General features: G+C 40.1%; 1 protein-coding gene across 1 annotated transcript in view; it reads left to right on the top strand.

Moving 5' to 3' along the window:
- The window catches only part of PPM1L (protein phosphatase, Mg2+/Mn2+ dependent 1L), a 291645-nt gene that overhangs the window by 189526 nt on the left and 79242 nt on the right, over nt 1-22877 (top strand). Inside the window, exon 2 of the mRNA XM_046002401.1 lies at nt 517-691. Coding sequence (XP_045858357.1) covers nt 517-691 — 175 coding nt within the window. The remainder of the gene's footprint in view (nt 1-516; nt 692-22877) is intronic.

The following is a 22877-nucleotide window of genomic DNA, read 5'->3' as shown; positions in this document are numbered from 1 at the left end:
GCCCAAACCAGTAAGTTGTCTACTTTAATTCAGAGTTATTCTGAACAAACAGAACAGTAATAACATAAATTGCTGGGAAAATATTGATAATGGTAACAATATTATTGTTTCTGGAATGGTTGATTCTAAGAATGTGCAATTTAAGATTTAAACTTCCAGTAGTACTTCTCATTGATTAAAGAATAGATAAGTAATTTTAAATTTTACTGTCATGAGGCCCTCAGAATTCAGTGGAATAGCTGAAACTCTGAGCATTAACTCTTTGTATACCAAACCAAATCCATCATCTTTTTTGTACCTTTAAACCTGGTGGAAAATTCTTACAGGTCTGTGAGTTGTCTATGTGAAGATTCATCCGACTTGATAGAGTGGAGTCTAATAATGACAATGACAAGGATATGCTTGTTTAAAGGGTTCATTTCACGGTGCTTTGAGTTTTCACCACAGTCCATGAGGGGAAGTGAAAAGCCTAAGATGAGAAAAACTAATGGGGTTCTCTACCTGTTTTAACTGCAGACTGCAGCTGAATATGTAAAATCAAGACTCCCAGAGGCCCTTAAACAACATCTTCAGGACTACGAGAAGGACAAAGAAAATAGTGTTCTGTCTTACCAGACCATCCTTGAACAGCAGATTCTGTCAATTGACCGAGAAATGCTAGAAAAATTGACTGTATCCTACGATGAAGCAGGTATGTTTGTCTTTAACACACACACACACACACATACACGCACGCACACATGCACACACACTATTTCTCCCTGCAGAAATGTCTTTATAGACTTTGGTTAAATTTAGTCCCACTTCTGAGGTAGAAGATGAAGGGCAGAATGGATTCAAAGTTATATAACATGGATTAACAGTAAGTTTCTTTTCTGCAGTTTTAGTATCAAAAATTTCATCAAGAGGCTTCTAAAAATGGCTCTTAAATCAAATCCCTTTAAAACTTTTGCTCTTTTTTTAATGGAGTTTTTCTAGCCTTTTATGAACCATGTGCTCTTATTGCTTTAATCGTTAAAAGTGTCACTTCAGTTTTGGAAACCAACTAAACACTCCTACATCTGATAATCCCACAATTGTTACTTCAGGTATTAGTTTTTAATTTCAGAGATTTTTCATTTCTAAAGAGGTACCGTTTTATTTTTCCTTGAAGTTTCAAGCTGAACCTGACTTTCTTTTGGTTTAGCTCTTCAGATGAATTCTTACCCCTAGTGCCCCGTTGGAGACTTTGTCTCACTACCTGCCATAAGTACATCCCATCTAAGGGAGTTTCCTAATGAAGGCATGGATAGACCTCCTTATAACACCATTTTGATCTGTTACAAGATCTGTCAGCTAAACCCCAATTTTAGTGAAACCAGTACAGTATTACTTGGAATTTAAAAATCTTTAATAAAGTTAAACTTTGGAGAAATAGCCTGATTAAAATTGTCATTACTTACCCCTTCCTCCCCGCAAATGGAGGAAAATAGGCTGCTAATGGTGAGACGTTGGTAATATCAATCCCCATTTTAATACCAGGAACTTCTGTCTTCAGTTGCACAAGGAAGTTGTTGGTTTGCATTTTATTTTCTTCCTCATGATCTCAGCAGTCTCTGTGCTGACATTCTTTTTTTTTTTTTAAAGATTTTTATTTATTTATTTGACAGACCAAGATCACAAGTAAGCAAAGAGGCAGGCAGAGAGAGTGGAGGAAGCAGGCTCCCTGCCGAGCAGAGAGCCTGATGCGGGGCTCGATCCCAGGACACTGGGATCACGACCCGAGCTGAAAGCAGAGGCTTTAACCCACTGAGCCATCCCAGGCGCCCCTCTGTGCTGACATTCTTAACATTTGATTTCAAGCTTGGGGAGCAAAAAGAAGAGCAAATTTAAAAAAGCAAACATCACACTGCATATGCCTAAGCACTACAACAATTTTCTAGTTACCGATCTGTTCCCATTTACATTCCACCCTCCAAGACCTTTACATTCCTGTCAGACAGCATCCACACCTCTAGCCCGAGACATTTCTACTCCTCTTGTTCTCCTTTGCTTATTAATTTTCCAGACACATTGACTTCCTTCTGCCTGTTACGTGGTTAGTTATTTGATCTCTGTATTTGTCTTAACATTCTTTTCTTTGGAATTCGCATTTATCTCCTCTCTCATCCCTAATGAACAAAAGTAAGGCTGTGAACAGCCCAATCAAAATAATATAAATATTCATAGTATGTTAGCAATCATAGAACTCATGTAGTCCACCTGCTTCCTGTTACCACAACCATTTTATGATGAGAAAACCAGGACCTGCCTGCAATCACACACATTTCCATGTAGAGCTGGGACTCCAGCTTCCTAATTACGAATCAAACTGGACTTTCCCCCACACTCATGCAGGCTCTCATTCCCTCAGAAGGCATTTGTAGAATGCACAGCAATATCCTATATCCTAGGCAGTCAGAAGACAGGGGAGAGGGTAGAGTGTCGAAAAGGTAGGGAGGAATCTGAGATGTAAAAAACACAGATCTTGCTTAAAGTCTAGCTGGGGAACTAAAGCATCTGTGTACGACTTGTGGGGAAAAAATTCCTGAGGAACTGGGGCATAGGCATGCTCCATGATAGCTACGAGCTATCAGAGTTAAGCTGAGGGATGTGGAGTAAAGGAATAGTGAAAGTGGCTCAGATTTTCGTCTGGGGCCGGCCTTGTTTAAATCTGAAGGACAAATGATGAACATGGTTTTGTGAAGAGAAGAGAGACAAAGTCTGCATGGATGCGGGGGCCCAAGTGGCCACGAAGGTGGCAATGAACATCAGCCTCAGCCGCTTCCCACTCAGTTATAACTTCTTTGGGGATAATTTTCCACTCAACCTGCCCTGTTGTTAAGCAGTTACTAATCTGCCGAGGTGCCCTTGTACGTGGACTCTAGGGGCAAGTACTTTGGCATGGAAGTTATCGGTAAAGCCTGCAGCGTGAAGCAGTGGAAAGAATATAGGATTGGGAGCTAGGGATCTAAATTAGGGAACTGTTCCTCCAGCTCAGTATTGGTATGATCTTTAGCAAATTTATCTGTTAGAGCCTCTCTTTCTGCATCTGTGAAGTGGGCCTACTAATATCTCACAGGGTTATTATAATAAAACAGAGCAGGTTTTGGGAAGTCCTTAGAAATCATATCGCAAATGCTGCTAATGTTGAATGAGAACTGATCTGGATCTTGTCTGTCCCTCAGACCAGTATAAAATACTCTTAAGAGTGTTTTCTTGGCATATAATGTTCACGAAAGCAAAGGGAAATTTTTAGAAAACGAAATTTTAAAAAAATGATCTTCAGATGCTTTGAGAAGCCAGGCAACATCTATTTGTTAAATCTCCTACTCTGGGCTCAGTTTGCCCTTGGTCATTCCTGCATGAGGTGACACATTTATGGAGGTTGAGTATATGTATATGAATAATGAGTGTCACTGTGTGTTGTCAGATCAAAAGGTCATACTGCTTGCCTCCTCCATTACGCATGTAACAAAGATTTCATTTAAAGAAAGAAAAGATAATACGAAAAAGATGTGCTATTTAACAGAAAAATATTTCATCATATTACAAAAGAATTGGGATAGAAAACTGGTAAAATTGGTAAAAATATATACATATATCTTTTATCTTATATAGATATATATCTCCACTACTTTCAGGTATAAACATCCTATAGGAAGACACTCTGCTTCAACCGCTTAGCTTCTCATGCTATCGCGGCTTTGATGTTCTCACATTCTTAATTCAGCTCTCCTGGTTTGAGGAAGTAGTTAATTGTTAATTGGACACTAGCCAGGTCTCTAGAGAGGTTAATTTGTCTTTAATGCTCATCCACTGATAAATCAGTCTGAGTGACTTAATGACAGTTGCCACTATCTGTGGCTTCTAAACTTCTAAAAACCAATTAATGAAAAAAATCCTTAGACGCTTGCCTGGAAGCATTGGCTTAGAACATTTTCTCCCTCCCTCCTCTTTTTTAGTCTTTTCTTCTCAGCATTCTCTCTTTTCCTTTAAGTATACATACCTTAATGCTTTACTCACCCACAGTTCAAATATCTGGCAACCTGACATACCTGAAATTTAGCAAAGAAATGGGAAGTAAGGAAATACCACCTGCAACCATCCCATGTTGCTGAATTCATGAACAAGCTCATACAACAGAGGCTTCAGATTCTCATCTAGAATCTATATATTTTTATTTTATATTGTTCTGATCAATTAGGTTACATTTTTCCAATGATATTTTCTTTTTTAAAATTCTTTTTTTTTTTAAAAGATTTTATTTATTTATTTGACAGAGAGAGATCACAAGTAGGCAGAGAGGCAGGCAGAGAGAGAGAGAGAGAGGAGGAAGCAGGCTCCCTGCGGAGCAGAGAGCCTGATGCGGGGCTCTGTCCCAGGACCCTGAGATCATGACCTGAGCCAAAGGCAGCGGCTTAACCCACTGAGCCACCCAGGTGCCTCTCTTTTTTAAAATTCTTTTTCTGACTTTGCAGACAAAGAGGTAAGTAGACAGCATGGTATAAAAGGATAGTAATTATAAATAATCCTACCATTGTAAATATTTTGGTGTATTTCTCATCAAAGCATTTTTACAATATGGTTGATATTCTGTGGTTTTATATTCTGCTTTCTTCACTTAACATCAGTATGTAAGTACTTCCTCATTTCATTAAAACTTCTTTATATGAAGATAATTTTAATGGTGGCACAATATTCTGTTCTTGAAAGTACTACTCACTAAACGTTCTTCCACTATGTTGGACATTTATGGTTTTGGTTTTTGTTTCTGCTATAATGAATAATGCTGCAATGGATATGGTGGGCATTTGACTTCATTTCATATTACTTTAGAGAATAGACTTTAGAAAACACGAGTTTAAAATTAGAATTCGAAAGTGGTTGGAAAGGGATGATAATTGGAACAGAGACACTGAGGGCAGTGAGGAATACAAGTAAAGAGTGAATCCCCAGAAATCCGCAGAAGCCATTGTCATATTCCCAGCCCTGTACTATATTCTGTGAAATCAGCATTCATACTCTGTATTATAGAGTTGACATCCTTGATCTTCATAGTAGTGACCTTGACTCACAGATAATGTTAATTATATTTTGTATATAAAAATAGGAATTGTGTAAACCAGTTTAGAAAGATTTTCATTCAAGTGGTTTATTTTTAAGTTTTGACAGGAATAGATGTTTTGTGGTATAATTGAAAGAGCTCTTGGAACCAAAAGACCCAGACTATATTCTAACTCTACTGCCAACCAGATATATGACCTTGAGTGAGTCACCAAACCTCCCTAAGGCCTATATTCCCATAAATCAAAGGCATAGGGGCACCTGGGTGGCACAGTTGTTTAAATGCCCGACTCAGTTTCGGCTCAGGTCATGATCTCCGGGTCATGAGATCAACCCCGAATCATGCTCTGCACTCAGTGAGTATCTGCTAAAGTTTCTCTCTCCCTCTCCCTCTGACCCTCCCCACGCTCACGCTCTTTCTTGCTAAAGTGAATAAATAAATCTTAAATAAATAAATAAATCTTTAAATAAAAGGTGTGAGCAGGTCTCATAGGTATCTTCCATTTCTAAAACTGTGACTTGTCTCTTGACACTGGAAAAAGGTCAGGTTGCCATAGTTTCTGCAAGGTTGTATGTAGCCTCATCTTGAGGCTTTTGCTTGCTCTATTGACTGTCTCTTCTCTACTCATGTAGCCTGTGTAATTTGTACAAAATATCTGACTAAAAAAAAAAAAAATCTCTCAGCTTTCCTGGCATCTGCACATGAAAATGCCTAGACATACTTTTCTTAGTGGGATGGGGAATCAGACTGTAAGAATCAAGCAACACTAGATTTGGAAGGAGAGGTTCTGAGCCATCATTCATGGATCCTCATTAAGACAGCTTAGGTATTTTTATTAGCATTTATTAATACTAAGCAAAATTTAGAGCAAGAAGTAGGATGTACTTTGCATTTGATCTATTAATGTTTTTATTTGAAGTACAGATTCATACACATTGCAGTAGGTTGGGTTTAGAGACATTTACAAAGAAAGCAGTGGCGTGATTTGAGAAGAGATCAAAATAGCATTTCACACTGTCTTACAGAGTGTGATTAACATAAATTTTCTTAATTTGTCATAGTGGGCAAAAGTTAAATAGGGCTGAAATCACAGGAAAGGGAATCTTTCCTTGTATTGTTTATTTTTATGCTGCTATATTATTCATATTTCTCTAAATAATCTCAAGTTGTTTTTAAGGAGTTTTTTGTTTGTTTTTATTTTTGTTTTTTTAGTTTGGGCATGAATAAAGAACCTACACATTCTCTTGTTAAGGATAAAGTAGTGTGGCTTGTAATGCCTTATGTTTGAGGGAATTGTGAGGAGAGTGGGCCCAGTTATTTGAGAATGATATTCTCTGCCTCACACTCAGAAACTCTTGAGGCATGGAAAACGAGTAAAGAGCTGCCCACCTCCTTCTTTGGGGAACAGCCAAATGTACTTGTAGTGGGTGGCCTGCCCAGTCGTGCCATCTCGCTGCAAGCCAAAGACACAGTTGCCGAAGTTAGTGATTAAGAGCTTCTTCTCAGAGTTAAACCTAAGACCAGTAAGGATTTTATTTGTTTGGACAGTTCACTAGAAACCCATATAGCTTTCCGACGAGTGTATGTTTCCACCTCATAGAAAGAGCACTTACAAATAGAAAGTAAACCAGATAGTGCAGATGAGAGAAGGAGAGAACTCAGCTGGCTGTTTATGGTGTTCGTTTGGGCATCAGTTAAAGCTGGGGACCTGCAGATCCATTTACAAGTGTCAGACAATCACCTACAACTTTCCCAGAAGAGGTGAGAAAGAAAGAGAAGCATTAATTTTTCAGCCTTGGCTTTGTGATTCCCTTGACGCAGCTCTGCATTCAAAATTCCCAGGAGCTGTGTCCAAGCAAAGCTACCTGCTGTGAAGACGCACTGAGTACTATAATGCACATTTTGGAGAAATAGCTTTTAAAAAGGGTGGAGAATGTGCTCTAAGCAATTTAGGAAGTAGCCAGAGGGTTCCCTCCTATTGAGCTTATGTTATTCTTCTTAAAATAGATACTACCTAAAAGTTACACCTACGATTTAATTGAGCCATTAGTGTCAGAGTAATCAGTGATCTCAAAAGGAAAGCTATTTACTGTCATGGGGAAAAAAATGAACACCTATCGGGAAACCAAACCCAGGAAAGAGACTGAATTATTTAGGGCCCTTTTGGGTTTTCTAAGAACATAAAAAATGCAGTAAAAGGCATTTGCAGGAAGTTCTTCACTCTAACAAATAGAGTGAATTTCTCAGTATGCTTCTCAAACATGTCCTGAGGGAAGTAGTGCTAAGGTTTCCTAACGTTATGTCTTCAATCAGGATCTCATTTCTGGGCTCAAAAGATACTCTTGCTGGAGCCTTGATGATGGGATTTGGAAAAAAGGGAAAAACAGAGACCCAAAAGAAACTTATTAAGGGAAATTCAGTATTCATTGTGCCACCTGTGACACCAGCTTTTGAATTTTCTCTTTCTTTCTTTCTTTCTTTCTTTCTTTCTTTCTTTCTTTCTTTCTTTCTTTCTTAAGTAGGCTCCATGGAACCCAACACTGGGCTTGAACTCATGATCCTGAGATCAAGACCCAAGCTGAGATCGAGAGTCGGGTGTTTAACCGACTGAGCCACCAGGGTGCTCCCCAACTTATGAAATTCTGTAAAAAATTAAATCTGTTTTATTTTTCCATTTTAAGAGTAATAGAAATACATTTTAGAATATTTTTTTAAAATGGCAAAATAGCAGAGGTAATCTCTAATTCTGCCTCTTAAACGTAACCACCATCTTTAGCATAATTACTTTCGCTCATTTTTCTCTGTTGGGTTTTAGTTCTTTATGCCCAATTATATATATTTTTTTCACTTAAGACTGAAATGTAGTCATATTTCTCTAGGCTCTTATAAATTACTTGGAAAAGTAATTGGTAATAGTTGCATAATAACCTGTGGAGTGGATATGCGCTAGTAACCGTTCACATAACCTTTTCATATTTCCAGCACAGTACCTCCCTTTTTTTCCACGTTTCAGTTCTCATCACCATATAGAATCCCTGAATTTGGAGGTCTGTGAAAAGATGAGGATGGGAATATCATTAACAAAAACATAATGAGGACTTTTGTAGTGCAGCCAATTATTAGTCATATAACAGTGGGAGCAGAACTAAAATAGGTAGTCAGAATCCACTTATAAACTGAGAACTCTCTGGCCAAGGATAACAATCTTTTTAACCATGCTAATTTGAATTTCAGTTATAATTCTTCTGCTTCCCTTTTTATCGTGGATTTCAAAAGCCAAAATATAAGGGGTCAGGGAGTAGTAGCAAAGTGACTTTGCCATTGACAAACTAGAAGACTCTAGGCCATAGCTGTTGGAAAGTATCCAGACGTGTGATCTAGGGGCCAGTCTCCATGTCCGTGACAGGACATTGGCCCTCTCTCTGCTTGCTTTCTTCCACTGTTAAAACAAAAGGACATTGCATTAGGTATTTTCTTCAGTTGCCTTCAGCTTTACCAATGTGTGATTCTGCCTTTAGTTCATTTGACATTCATTGGTTTATTTGTGTATTCACTCTGTAAGCATTGAGCAGCTGCAAACCAGGCATGGTGCCTGCCACCGGGAATGCCCAGGTGCCCATGTGGTCCTTCTCCTCAGGGGCGTGTGTGTGTGTATGTGCACGCGTGCACACGTGTGTGTGCAGAGACAGCACTAGAAACATAGAACTAGTGGACAGTGCAGTCAGTGCTGTAGAGGGTGTGTTGGGAAGATAGTAAATGTGTAGAGGAGGAAAGAATTTTTGGAATGAAGAAATGTTCTTAAATCAGAAAATCGTAAGAGAATCCAAATGTCAATTGCATTTTTAAAGACAGCCTTATTGTGACTAATGCTTTATTTTTTCTTTGCTTCCTGTGATTATATGCCAGAATCTATTCTTGACCTCTGCCATAGCATCACCTTCCACATTTTACTTTGTTTTTTTAAAGATTTATTTCTTTATTTGAGAGAGAGAGCACACACATGTGTGCGTGCGATTCAGGGAAGGGGCAGAGAGAGAATCTCAAGCAGACTCCATGCTGAGCGTGGAGCCCTACACGGGGCTCCATCCCAGGAACGTGAAATCATGATCTGAGCCAAAACCAAGAGTCGGATGCTTAACTGACTGAGTCACCCGGATGCCCTCACTTTCCACATTTTACATGTTGTTCTCCAACTAATATTAATCAGCTTAATGAATTAGCTTACATCAATACATTGTCAGCATTGCCTGTTTCCTTTTGAGATCTCCAAAATTCAAAGAAAAGATAATTCAGACTGAATTTGTAAAAGTGGTACAGTGGAGAGTTATTTTTTTAAAAAATCACGTTCCCCAACTTCATCTTGCATTTTTTTTTTGACAAATTTTTTTAAAAGATTTTATTAATTTATTTGACAGAGAGAGAAATCACAAGTGGGCGGACAGGCAGGCAGAGAGGGAGGAAGGGAAGCAGGCTCCCCGCTGAGCAGAGAGCCCGATGCAGGACTCGATCCCAGGACCCTGAGATCATGACCTGAGCTGAAGGCAGAGGCTTAACCCACTGAGCCATCCAGGTGCCCCTCATCTTGCATTTTTAACAGAAACCCTCATATCCAGTCTGAAAAGACACTGCTCCAAGTTTTGTAGTGTGCAGAATCAAATTCTAGATTTTGAAGAACTTTGCTGAGAATACTGGAAACCGCAAGCTAGCACTGAGATTTAGAATCAGGAAGGGCCACCTCTGGTGATTAAAACATTTCAGTGGAGCTGTGTTTATCTTTCTAATCAAGTTGTCATTGTTTGCCACAAGGGAAGTAATGTTATTACCTGCTCTAAAGTAGTATTTGATTACGAGGACTGAAGAAAATTTGGACACTTCAAAGAAAATAATTGGACCAGGTGGTCACAATTTAGACGGCGTTGGCCAGCCAGAGACAGGCTGCTGATAACTATCTGTATTTCCTCCTCTCCGCACTACTGGGATTTTGTAACCGAGATTCTACAGACTTCATTGGAATGCTTGTAATAAATTTTAATGAGATCCAAGTTCATTGTAAAACCTTCAGCCTGTAGGGAAAAATGGGATAGTTTTTAAAGTGCCGGAATTCCTAATGTACCATGACCGTCCATTTGCAGTAGTGAGATGTAAGCAAAATGCATCCTCTGGCTGACTTTCAGACTCGGTAGATCTGTAATCATAGGCAGCTGGACTGCTGGTTAATGTCATTTTGCAAGAATGTTAAATTTAATCTTTGGGAGCTACTAGACACTCAGAAGTTTCATTTGGTAAATTGCCTTCTGAAAGACACTGTTTTCAAGCCTCCCCCTCTTGCCTGGAGGAATTCTTTGTGTGTTTCTTTCTTTAGTTAATATCCTTGTCTCAAGGCTGTGTGGCTTATTTCTGATGAGGCCGGTGTGATGAAGCTCTGCAGTACCTCCCCTCAAGAGCCACCTGAGTGTGCTGTCGTTGTTCTGCCATCAGTCCCGGGGAACTGTAAATCAACCACAGAGACGTCACTAGGACCAACACTGTTTGTCCAACACACGTCCACTGTGTACCGGGCTCTGGCTAAGCGCTGAGAATCTAAGAAATGGGGAAGGACTGCCAACTTTATTTTCCCTTTGAATTTATTGCTAGTGTTGACTGTTGTCTCTGTAAATCCGTCTTCTAAGAGAGACCTGCCTCCAAATGACGCCTTAACAGCTTCTTCCTTTTCCAAGTCGGGGCTTTCCGTTCCTCTGATCTCAGTCTTTCTCGTTCAAGGAGGTAACTAACACAAACAGCACTCTTGTTTTTTATATACTACTTGCTTCCTCAGAGTTGGATTTACATACAATCAATACATACACCCATACAGTGATGAAGTTCCAATAAAAATAGAAAAGAAAGGCCAAAAAAGAGAAGGCAGCAAATGTACTAACCATGAAGAACGGGCAAAATAAAAATGTTTTTCGGTGGGGATAATGTCTTTTCTGGTACTTAAGCTTAGGTAGACTTTTTCAAAAGGCACCTTGTAAATGGGACATTGAGCAAGGTTATCTCAGCCTGGGTTCCCTTAAAGCAGAGCCTAGAACAAAGGGCTCAAGTGCAGGTAGTTAATTTAGGAATGCATTCCCAAAGAAGGGGAGTGAGGGGCTTTGGGAGTAAGAAAGGAAGCAAGGGAAAAGAGAAACAAAGAAAAGCTAATATGAGGACACTTCATGGATTTGGCCTCCCTGGAGGGTAACTGCGGCTTTTGCCTACAAAGGAAGCTTATGGACTGCATTCCAGAACCATCCACCAGCATTTAACTACTAGTTCCACTTCTCATTTTTCAACGGTAGTGACACAGACATGAACTTCTCTGCACTTCTGGTTTACCTATGCCTGAGTGCTGAGTGGATTCTGCAGGCTTCCCACACCTTAGCATCAGGGAAGCTCCTGGGAAGGAAACGAGTGAGAAATGGCTCAGGGCAAGTCTGTTATCTGGGCTGAACCTCCCTGTACCAGGGGCCAGGTTAAGAGGTAGGACCAAGAGAATGTAAAATGGTACATAGGAGATGTCCCATATGAGCACAACAAATGAAATCTTTAAAAAAAACTTCATAGGAAACACATGTGAGTTTGTCTTATTGTCATTTCTTGCATAACAACCATCTATAAAAGCCACAGATACATTATTCATGTTTTTCAAAGCTCTGGTATAGCATGTGGCTCTACCCAATGCAGAGAGTGTTCAGATGCATTTATAGAAAAATCTTACAGACAGCAGAACACAAAAGGAGAGGGTATTTCGTTTGATGTAACAGTTGGCAGCTTCCCAGCTCAAATCAGAATAATTGACTAATCCTCATTTTTATGACTAATGAATTAAAGTACCTGGGCTCTTCAACCCGAGTGGTACAGTGAGATCCTGCTTTTCACATGTGTAAAAATTAATTACCTCCCGTAGATAACCCACAACAGTGGCAACTCTGGAGAGAAGCTGGGGAACCAACTTACATTTTTATCCTCTTACTGTTTTGTTCAAATTTTTAACTTTTGTTCACACATTTTCTATTTTTTTTTATTTTCAAAAAATAAATAAAACAAAACAAACCTTCCTAGTACATTTCTTTTCTTATCTTCAGTGCTGAAAATAGAATATAATAAGGCTGAAAGCCATTCTCCTTATTTTCAGTAAAGCTTTTCACCCCTAAGTCATCAGGTATATCTCTGGAATAAGTCAAGAAAGGAACTCAGCAACAAGGTCAGCCATCATGGAACTGCAGTGTCAAGGTCAGAGAAAGTTAGTAGTGAGACCAGCTCAGTACCCTGCCAATGAACACCTGGGCTCCAGGGCTTCTGCCATAGGGTTCTTGGAAGTCTTTGTGCCCTGAGCCAGCATTGGTACTGGAGTGCAGTGAGAGCTAGCCTTATGGGGGTGGGGAGGCGGGGAAGTTTACCTGAAAGAGAATAGGACTCAAGGGCAGTAAGCTGATGTGGATTCTTTTTTTTCTTTTGTTTCAAATTTTTATTTAAATTACAGCTAAAATATAGTGTAACATTGGTTTCGGAAGTAGAATTTAGTGATTCATCACTTACATATATCACCCAGTGCTCATCACAAGTGCCCTCCTTATTTGCAGGTGGGGCCTTTTGGGAGTTGATTAGGTCAGGAGAGCAGCACCCTCTGGAATGGGCCCACCCATTTAGCCCACTCCCCAGTCACCTTCCTCCATCAAGCCTCAGTTTGTTTTCTATAGTTAAGAATCTCTTATGGTTTGCTTCCTTCTTTCTTTTTTCCCCTTCTCCTAGGCTCATGTTTTGTTTCTTAAATACCACACATGAGTGAAATATAATTGTCTTTCTCGGACTGACTTATTTTGCTTAGCATAACACCCACTAGGTCCATCCATATCATTGCAAATGGCAAGATTTCATTCTTGTTAATGGCTGAGTAATAAATATACCGTTGTATACATGTACTACATCTTCTTTATCCATTCATCAGGTGTTGGACACGTGGGCTCTTTCCATAGTTTGGCTATTGTTGATAATGCTGCTGTAAACATCGGGATGCATGAGCCCCTCTGAATCTGGATTGGATTCACCATTTTCTGAACTTACTCCCTGGTAGTTGCCTCTGCTTCACCTGCGCCTGATTTTCCTGTGTCTGACAAGTTACCTGACTTGCTGCTTTACTTGGCGTTTTCGTCTAATTCTCTTTCCCAAACTATAGCCAAATCTTTACTGATTTTCTTGCAAGGAAGTAATAACACAATGAAAAGAGCTTAGGCTTTGAATCCAGACTGGCTTCAAGATAATTTCTTATGATAATATCATGCCTTATGGAGCTTTTGAGGACTAAAGATAATGTATAGAAAATGATGGACAGAGGGTAGATGCTCTAACAGTGATGGCCTTTCTGTTATTACCTTTGTTGTTACCTAACTTGGCATAATTTTAGTTTGGTATACAAGGGCATTTTTCAGACCCCTTCAAGGTAGAGAGGATTACCTATCTTCTACTGTGCAGAAACTAACTTCTCACAGATAGCACAACAGAAACCAGCAAAATACTGGCTCTGTCAACCTCTTTCTTCCTTGTGCTGTCCTGAATGGAAAAGCAATTCCTCAAGTGTATTGGTACTCTGTTTTTGGTTTTGTTTTTTCCTAATCCTGTGTATTAGTTATCTCTTGCTGCATAACAAATCCAAAACTTAGCAGCTTTAAACAATAACTGTTTATCATCTCACACAGTTTCTGAAGATCCAGAATGTTGGTTGGTTTTCTTGTGAAGTTGTAGTCAAGTTGACAGCAAGGAGAGCAGTCTTTGAAGACTGGGCTGGAATTACTGCTTTCCAACTTACTCACGTGGCTCTTGGCACGGGCCTCAGTTCTTTCCCCAGAGCTTCTCCATAAGCTTCCCTCTAAGAAATCTAAGAGAGAACAAGGGAGTACCCAACGTTGAAATAGTGGTCTTTATAACCCAATATTGAAAGTGACATACCGTGATTTCTGCCATATGCTATTGGTTACAAAGACTGACCCCATCGCAGTGCAGAAGGGGACCACACAAGGGTATGAATACCAGGAGGTGGTGATCACTGGGGGCATCTTGGAGGTGAGGTACCATGGTCTGAGTTGTAAAAATATCTACTCTTAACTCGTCCAGCTCCTTCGCCTCCCTTCTCTATTATCACCCGTCCTCTCATTTTCTCATCCGTACCTTTACCCCGCTTCCCTTAAGTCCAAAGCCAGAGCGTTCAGCCCCACACTGAGCTCTAGGATGGTCGTAGGATTGTTAGACCTAGCATTCTTTCCTGCAAACGCAGCTTGTGTTTCGTTTGGCCAGTGTCAATGCCATCAATGTATCAGTTATTAAATATTTTGAATATTACTTCTGACTCCTTTCATTCATGACGACCTTTCCTTCTAGAACTTCCTAACAGAATGCCTAGCATCTTAGTCTGTTCAGGCTGCTATAACAAATGCCACAGATTGGGTGGCTTTTATAAACAACAGAAATTTATTTCTCGCAATTCTGCACTCTAGAGTCTGAGATCAGGATTTCAGCATGATCCTGTAAGGGCCCTACTCTTGCCCATAGACTTCTGACTCCTCATTGTAACCTCACATGGTAGAAGGGGCTAGGAAACTCTCTTTGGCTTCTTTTAAAAGGATACTAAGCCCATTCCAGAGGGTGCTGCTCTTATGACCTAATCAACTCCCAAAAGGCCTCACCTTTTCAACAGGACTTCAACAGGAGAATTTGGCGGGGAGGAAAATATCTGGGCCAGAACCTTCAGGTTTGTCTGCAGATGTGAAACTACAGCTTCATTTTCATAGTGGTATCCTAACTGTTTCAAGATGAAGGCACTGGGGATGCCTGGGTGGCTCAGTTGGTTAAGCATCTGCCCTTGGCTCAGGTCATGATCCCAGGGTCCTGGGATCAAACACTGCATTGGGCTGCCTGCTCAGCAGGAGTCTCCTTTCTCCCTCTACCCCTCCCCCTCCTGGTGCTCTCTCTCTTTCTCTCTCTCTCTCTCTCTGGAAAATAAATAAAATCTTAAAAAAAAAAAAAAAAGATGAAGGCACTTTTCTGTAGCCGATAGTAGTTTCTGTCTGTCTCTCCTTTTTCATTCCCTTACTTTATTTTTCTTTAGCTGGATATGTTCTTAAAATTCATCACATTTGAACTTTTTATATTTATCAGATAATTTGAGGACCTGTTCTGTTTTACATTTTCAAAATAGATGAATAGAATAGCTAGAGAAATTATTTTTACACTTGACCCAAGAGTTGCCCTCAGTGAAGAGTTTCCTCTCCTTTATTTCTTCTTGGCTGCCTCTTCTTTTGTGTAGAGAAAAAGTGAAGAAGCAAAAATGAAGTCACTGAATATCTTGTCTGTCTTTTCCACTTTTTACTATTCTATAATTTCCCATGCTTTGGGCTTCTCCTTTCCTGCCACATTGCCACCTCAGTTTCTTTGCTCCTAGAGAAAACAGCAGCAAACAAGTGAGTCTCTCGTTGTGTCAGTGTTGGTGCAAGAAGAGGATGGAACTGACAAAGAACTTTCCCCCACATCCTACAAACTGCTTCATTGTAGTAGGGTTTTTTTTTTAAGATTTTTTTTTTAGATTTTTAGATTTTTTTTTTTAAGATTTTATTTATTTATTTGAGAGAGAGAGAGAGGTCACAAGTAGGCAGAGAGGCAGGCAGAGAGAGAGGGAAGCCAGGCTCCCTGCTGAGCAGAGAGCCCTATGCGGGGCTCAATCCCAGAACCCCAAGATCATGACCTGAGCTGAAGGCAGAGGCTTAACCCACTGAGCCACCCAAGTGCCCCTGATTTTTTAGATTTTTTTAAGAAGATTTATCTGTGTATTTGAGAGAGAAGGAGACAACACACATGAGCAGGGCTGGGGCAGAGAGAACAGGAGAATCTGAAGCAGACTCCCTGCCGAGCCCAGAGCCCCACAGAGGGCTCCATCTCAGGACCCTGAGATCATGACCTGAGCCGAAAACCGGAGTTGAACACCAAACTGACTGAAACACCTAGGCGCCCCTGTGGCTAGATTTTTTAAAAAATGTTTTGAGAAAAGTGTTATTTTTGAGAGAATGCATATATATATATATATATATATATATATTTTTAAACTACCACTCTTAAAATTGCTTTCTGATCTACACGAGATTCAGTCTGAGATTAAGCATTAAAGAGCTAGGAAAATGAAAATGCCCTCACCGAATTAGAGATGTGTTTGATTTTTGCACTTAAGACTTCACTTATCTGAAGGCCTACATGTGTTTTAAAATCATACCTGAAAATGTTATGGGCCTGATGTAATTGCATTTGCAAATAAAATGCGGGAAGGTCGAGTGCTCAGAGTACAATTAGGCGTGTTAATTTTCCCTTTTGGATGTAATGTCAGAACGTCAAGCCTCTTCAGTTGGCTGTACTTCCTCGTAAACCTTACCCTGTAGGGGAAATCAGTATTCCAGAGCCACCAAAGAAAATGAGCTTGTCTAAAAATAGTTGCCTGTTGACAAGAGTTTAGCAGATTTTTTTTTTTCCTTTGTAATATGAAAGCTTTACAAAATGAAATGAGGTCATATGTGACAGATGTGGTCAAGTCCACTTCTAATCTGTAAATCCCTGAGTCGCTGCAGTTCTGTTAATTTTTAAATGGCTTTTTTAAAGTCATACTAGATTTATGACCTCCTCAGCATTATCTCTGTTTCTAAGCATTTGGGGGTACTCGGTTGCATTCTATGCTTTGGCGACACTATTCACTGATGTCCACTGGGTCCTACTTACTAGAGGCTCAGAGGAGGTTCTGTTTTGCTCTGTTTTTGTTTGTTAGAAATTGTTTTCTAACAACCCAAAATAATAAAATTGGTTTACTATAATACTCTACAGTAGTGGTTTTCAACCAGGGACAATTTTAAACACACTTACCCTTCTCCTGATATTTGGCAATGTCTGGAGGCATTTTTAGTGTTACAACTAAAGAGAAGGAGTCAACAGGGAGGATCAGTGGTACCTAGTGAGTAGAAGCCAAGGATACTGGTAGAATATGCTGGAACGTACAGGACAGCCCTCACAACAAAGAATTATCTGGCCCAAAATGCTGATAGTGCTGAGGTTGAGAACCGGTTTAGAGCAGGCGTTCTCAACCTTTGTGGCATATTAGAATCATTTTGGGGGGACTTATGCCCCTACTGCACTCAGACCGATTAAATCAGAATCTCTGAGCAGTGGGACCCAGGTACCGGTCTCTTTTAAATCTTCCCAGGTGATTCCGGTGCACAGCCAAGGTAGAGAGCTGCTACTTTAGAGCCAACAATGTTGGAGGGCAAGTCTAGCGTAGGGCATCATCGCAGATGGTTTCCTTACTAAAATACCTGAAAGGGCCTTATTTAAATGTGATTTGATGTGTGGGCAATGTCCCATTATAGTATTATTGTGAGGTTCAAGTGAATTTGTAGGAACTTTTTATATTCTCTAAAGCCAGCACTTAAAACCTCAAGAACTTCTATTGTCATCACCATATTGGAAGTTCGTTTTCCCTTGGTTCTGTGTAGTAAAATATGTTCTTTCTCCTGGTGGTAAGTGGAGATGACAAGTATTTACTAGGTAGCTTTAGTCAGGGAAGTTCACTCAGTTAACATTTGGGATGTTGGGAGCATTGATTTATTTTCCTCGGAGGTCTCTGATGTGTTTTTGTGACTTGGTGAACAAGCCTCATCATTTGCGTCTATCTGAATCCATGTGCTAGGCAAAGCAACTCAAGGATCTAAGACTTTTTGCTTTGAATGTGTTCCCCCATATCCCTTTCTTAACCATGTTCTCTCACCGAAAACCAAATTTTCAAATGCAGGGACAGTCACTCTAAACAAATAAATATTCTCTAATATTCCCTAATAATTTATAATGCATACTTTTTATTAATGTGTAATTTTTAATTTTACTTTAAATGCTTGTGTTGATGGCCCAGGTCCTCAGGGAACCCCAAACCAGCTCCCAAAAAAGCCACAAATGCATCTCAAAGCTTTTGACAGTTAAGGGTAAATTGAACAATTCTTAGTGATGTATTATATTGTTGAAAGCATTCCATTTATAAAAATCAGCACATGCTTGCCTAGTGGATGATAAAACTGTCCTTGTCCATATTTGTCCCAAAGCCTCACAGCAGATCAGGTTGCCCTGCTCTGGCTCCTTTAAAGGAGTAGAGTGTGATGTAACTCATGGAGAGCCATCTGAAATTTGGGTCATTAATCTGCTCTTCTCCCTGTGTCCCACAAGCCTGTCAGTAGGTGCTGGACAGCAATCAAAGGACATGGGAATAAGGAAGAAAGCGGTAGTGACCACAGGCCCAGGGGCTGTCCATGTTCTGCTGGTTTGTCAGGTTCCTCAGACAGGACAGGGAGAGGCCCAGTTTTCCTGGGGCCTGAGGCTTACATAATTTGGAGAACACTCTTTAGGAAAAAAGAATAAAAATTAGGTACAAAATGCAGATTTTTTTTAGAATGAGAAAAGAAATCACAGTAACTTGCAAATTTAAAGAGGTAACAAATACCCAAATATGACAGAACCTAGAAAATAACATTTTTTTTCTATTTTTAAAATATTTATTTATTTACTTGAGAAAGAGAGAGAGCAAGCATGATGGGGAGGGGCAAAAGAAGAGGGAGAGAGAATCTCCAGCAGATTCCATGCTGAGTGTGGAGCCCAACACACAGCTTAATCTCATGACCCTGAGATCACAACCTGAGCTGAAACCAAGAGTCAGATTCTTAACTGACTGCATCACCCAGGTGCCCCCCCAGAATAATATTTTTATTCATTGCCTAATATATCCTCTAGTCTGACATATGCTTTATTTTTTCACACTTTTGACATACTCTTTGTTTACCTCTTCCTATAATGATGCGTTTGTAACATTATTTCCTCTAGAGGGACTAAGAAGATAATTCAGCTCTCCTTTAGAATGGTTGAACAAAATTTGAAGGATTTTATTTTGTTTTGTTTTTTAACTGTTGTTTTAGAAAGTCTCCTTCAGCTTTTCAACTTGTTATTGGTAATGTGATGTCGGTTTTGAGAATTGCTGCCAAACCTGGGAAGAACCAATCAAAGTTTCTTACATGCATGCGCTGGAAGTTTTTAGGTCATTTGAAGTTTTCTGATGCAGTGGCTAATCATAAGTACTTCTTGAATTTATAACACTCATAAAGCGATTGGTTATTATTGTCCTTGTTGTAATGGTGCGTTATGAGTTTTATTTATCTTCATTGAATGTCAGATTACCATTAAGAACATACTGAGATGTAATGGAGCAAGGCCTTTTTTTATTAGTCTTATTTTATTTTGAGAGAGAGAGAAGGAGCAAGCACAGGAGCAAGGAGAGGGGCAGAGGGAGAGAGAGAGAATCTCAGGCAGACTCCCCGCTGAGCACAGAGCCAGACATGGGGTTCAGTCTCACGACCCTGAGATCATGACCTGAGCTGAAAATAAGAGTCAGCTGCTTAACCAACTGAGCCACCCAGGCGCCCCTGAGCGAGGCCATTATAGGTCAAAGGAGAGCAATGGTATGATCTGGCAAAGGCCTGGTGTCCAGTTTGAATGCAGTCTAGTGTACAAGTAGGGCAGCAGTGGGGAACAGGACTAGGAAGGTGTTCTGGAGCCAGGCAGGCAAGGGGGAAAGTATCAAAATTGGCAGGTGCCTCAGGATAGACTGTCTGGTGTGCTTTTAATGTAAGAAGTGCAAGGCCGTTGGTGGACCATGGAGCATATAAAAGCAGCATGGTGTAATATTAGTGTCACTGGCCAGAGAGCCAGCCCAATTCTGATTTGAATCCTCGATCTTCCCCCAATGGGCCTGTGAAAACTTGCTAGCAAAACCCTAGGTATATGTGAAAGTAACTGCAAGCTACATAAATATATTTCACTGTGCTCAAACTTGATATATCCTGGACTCAAGTGCCTCTTAGCTTCCTCCCCACTGGAGGCTAATCTAACCTCCCTCTATACAGGGAAAATATAACCAAAGGCTGTCAGAGTAAAGAAAGACAGTGGTCTTACCTGAGTACTTCTTACTTCAAATATCTTCTCCAGATTTTCCAAAAACATATAAGGCAGGCCTTCGACAGGGCTTGTGCAAGGATGGGCCTTCAACTTTAAGCTGCATCAGTTTCAAGTAAATCTGCCTCTGGTCAGGACTGATTCTTTCCCTCCTCTACAACTTCAGAATCAGACAGGCGATTTTTAATGCAATTATATTGGCAGTTACTATCATTTCTGACAGTAATGTAGGAAAGAAATACTCTGATTACATTTTAGATTATGTCATAAAACCCAAGCAAAGGAACCTAAATGTCTGATATTAAGACTCAGGCAGAAGAAATGCTGATTATTCAGGGCAGGTTAGGATCGAACACCAATCACAGCATGGCAAGCCACCCCCTTCAACCAAAAGTGAGAGTTGATGACAGGAAACAGTCTAAAGGTTGCAACAGGTACATCATAGTTTAAGCAGTGGTTGATCTTAAGGTTTCTAGAAGAGAGCAGAGTTGTAGGAATAGCAGGCCCATAGCAATTGGCATCTGGGCAGTGTATATTTTGTCCTGAATCACGCAGATATGAACCCTGCCCCAGAGGCCTATTTCGCTGTGGGAAGCAAAAGCTAGGGAAAGGCACTCATTAGTATTTTAAAACCATACCTTCATAAAAAAAATTAAAATGTTTGCATATCTTCAAAAAATTTTGAAAACTACAGAGTCCTCTTACACATTTATAAATTGATGTATAAAACTTTACACCATAAGTTTAAATAGTTACAAAGGGTATAATTTCTGGCATACTACGTATAAGCTTTAAATATTTTAATCCAAATCTTGAGCCACATATTTGGATCATAAAATTTTGAGAAATGGCTAACTTTTAGCTTATTGTTATAGTCAGTCCTTACTGTCAAACAAAAGGACCAAATCAGACTTACTTTTCTATCAAAAAATGCCTGTTATCATTTTCCAACTTAAAGATATGAAAACAATTCTCTGTAAAAGTCATCTTATGTCTGAATTCTCATTCTAAGATTGATAGCTAGATGATGGATGAATGGATGCATGCATAGAAGGGAAGAAAGGAAGGTTGGGGGAGGGAGGAAGATGGATGGATAGATCATCATCTGGGTGACACCTTGCCCTAGATATGTCTGCCGGGTGAAAGAACGGACTTTCAAATTCTTCCTTCGACCTCCAGTAAGTTTTTATACTCTGAGCAATGTTACACTGTAACTGATGAATGTGGGAAATACTGTTCTTTTGCAGTGTGGGAGGAGGGCAGATATGAAGGAAGATGGGAAAGGAGAACCATCTCAGGCCGACCAAAGTTACGAAAGAAAGGTCTGCGGAATGGGAGGATTATTAGAAGAATAGAATCTTTGGGGGTCTTAAGGAAGAGCTGAATAGGCAGAGCTGAGAAGGATATAAGTAAGGCAGCTCTGGAAACTCTCATAGAAGTATGCAGATCTTCATTTGGGGGCACTGACATTTATGTGTTTGGGTGTTTAGTTACTACTGCTATGTAACAAACCACCCCAAGCTCTGTGTGTGTGTGTGGGACCTCACAACATTTTATTGTGCTCATGGATTCTTGGGGTCAAGGTAAAGGGGGGATGGCTTGTCTTTGCCTCTTGATGTGCGGAACTTCATCTGGAAAGACTTTGATGGCTGGGGACCTGGTGCTGGAGGAGCCACTTTCAAGATAGGTTCTTCGTATTTAAATTTCTAGTACCTTGGTGTAGGAATGGGCTTCCCTGGTACTGTTGGCCACAGTGTCTACACATGGCCTTGTTAACTTGGAGGCCAAAAGATAATCACATTTTTTATATGGCAATGTAGTGTTTTGGGAGGAAGTGTCCTAAGAGGGGGGTATCTGAAGAATAATCATTGATCCAGGTAGAAGTTGCATGCCTTTTTGGCCTAGCCTGGGACTGAAGCTCCTGGGAGGCACCGATTCTGTCAAGAGGATGACATTTGAGTTATTTGTGTTTATATGACCTCGACAAGGAAGTGAGGTCTGGGAGGATTCAGGTTAAGCCATAAGTGAATGATACGAGAAAATCAACCTTGTTTTTGAAAGGAGAACAGTTTTGACCTTGAGGAAAATCAAAGAATGATAGAACCATTTAACAGCTGCTACAGATTTCCGACTTTTAGAAGCAGATGTTAAATATCAGATTTTCTTGGCTTTTAGCATGTCAGTCCCGGTCAGTAATTAACAACATCGAATGAAACATCTTTCTGGAGATTCTCAAGCTGCTTAACTGATCAGCTTAGCTGAGCTGAGCATCCTGGGGTAGTAAGCAAGGGAAAATATGGTTCCAGTTTTGGTGTGTGTGCTACTAGAGCAGGCACTAAAAAAGAAATAAAATGTTTTCTCATCTTCCTTTCTGCTTAGGAGAACTAATTCATAGGGAGGCTAAGAGACTTTCTCAGGGTCTCAGAACAACCTACGAGAATAGAATAGCCAGTCTTTAACTACCAAAGCTTTCCTGGGAGCCACAATTTTATGCTCTACTAACCTGCTTCTTCTGTTCAGATAGAATTTATAGCGGTAGTGCAGTTAGCTGAAGATGTCTGTGTGATTCTTCATGCTTGAGAAGAGGGCAGGGAATGTCTGTGACTTCATAAACTAGTTCTGTGGATCTCATTAGTAGCCAGTTTTAAGGATAACCAGAACATTTACTAGAAAAAAAAAATTTTGCTATGGAAAGGAAGAAGGCATGGTTCTTTTGTAGAAAAGAACAAACCAGAGCTGGCTGTTACAAAAC

This window comes from Meles meles, chromosome 4 (assembly GCF_922984935.1).
Source record: "Meles meles chromosome 4, mMelMel3.1 paternal haplotype, whole genome shotgun sequence".
NCBI classification, from domain to species: Eukaryota; Metazoa; Chordata; class Mammalia; order Carnivora; family Mustelidae; genus Meles; species Meles meles.
The sequence above is the reverse complement of the archived record's forward strand: the minus strand, read 5'-3'. Positions and strand labels throughout refer to the sequence as shown.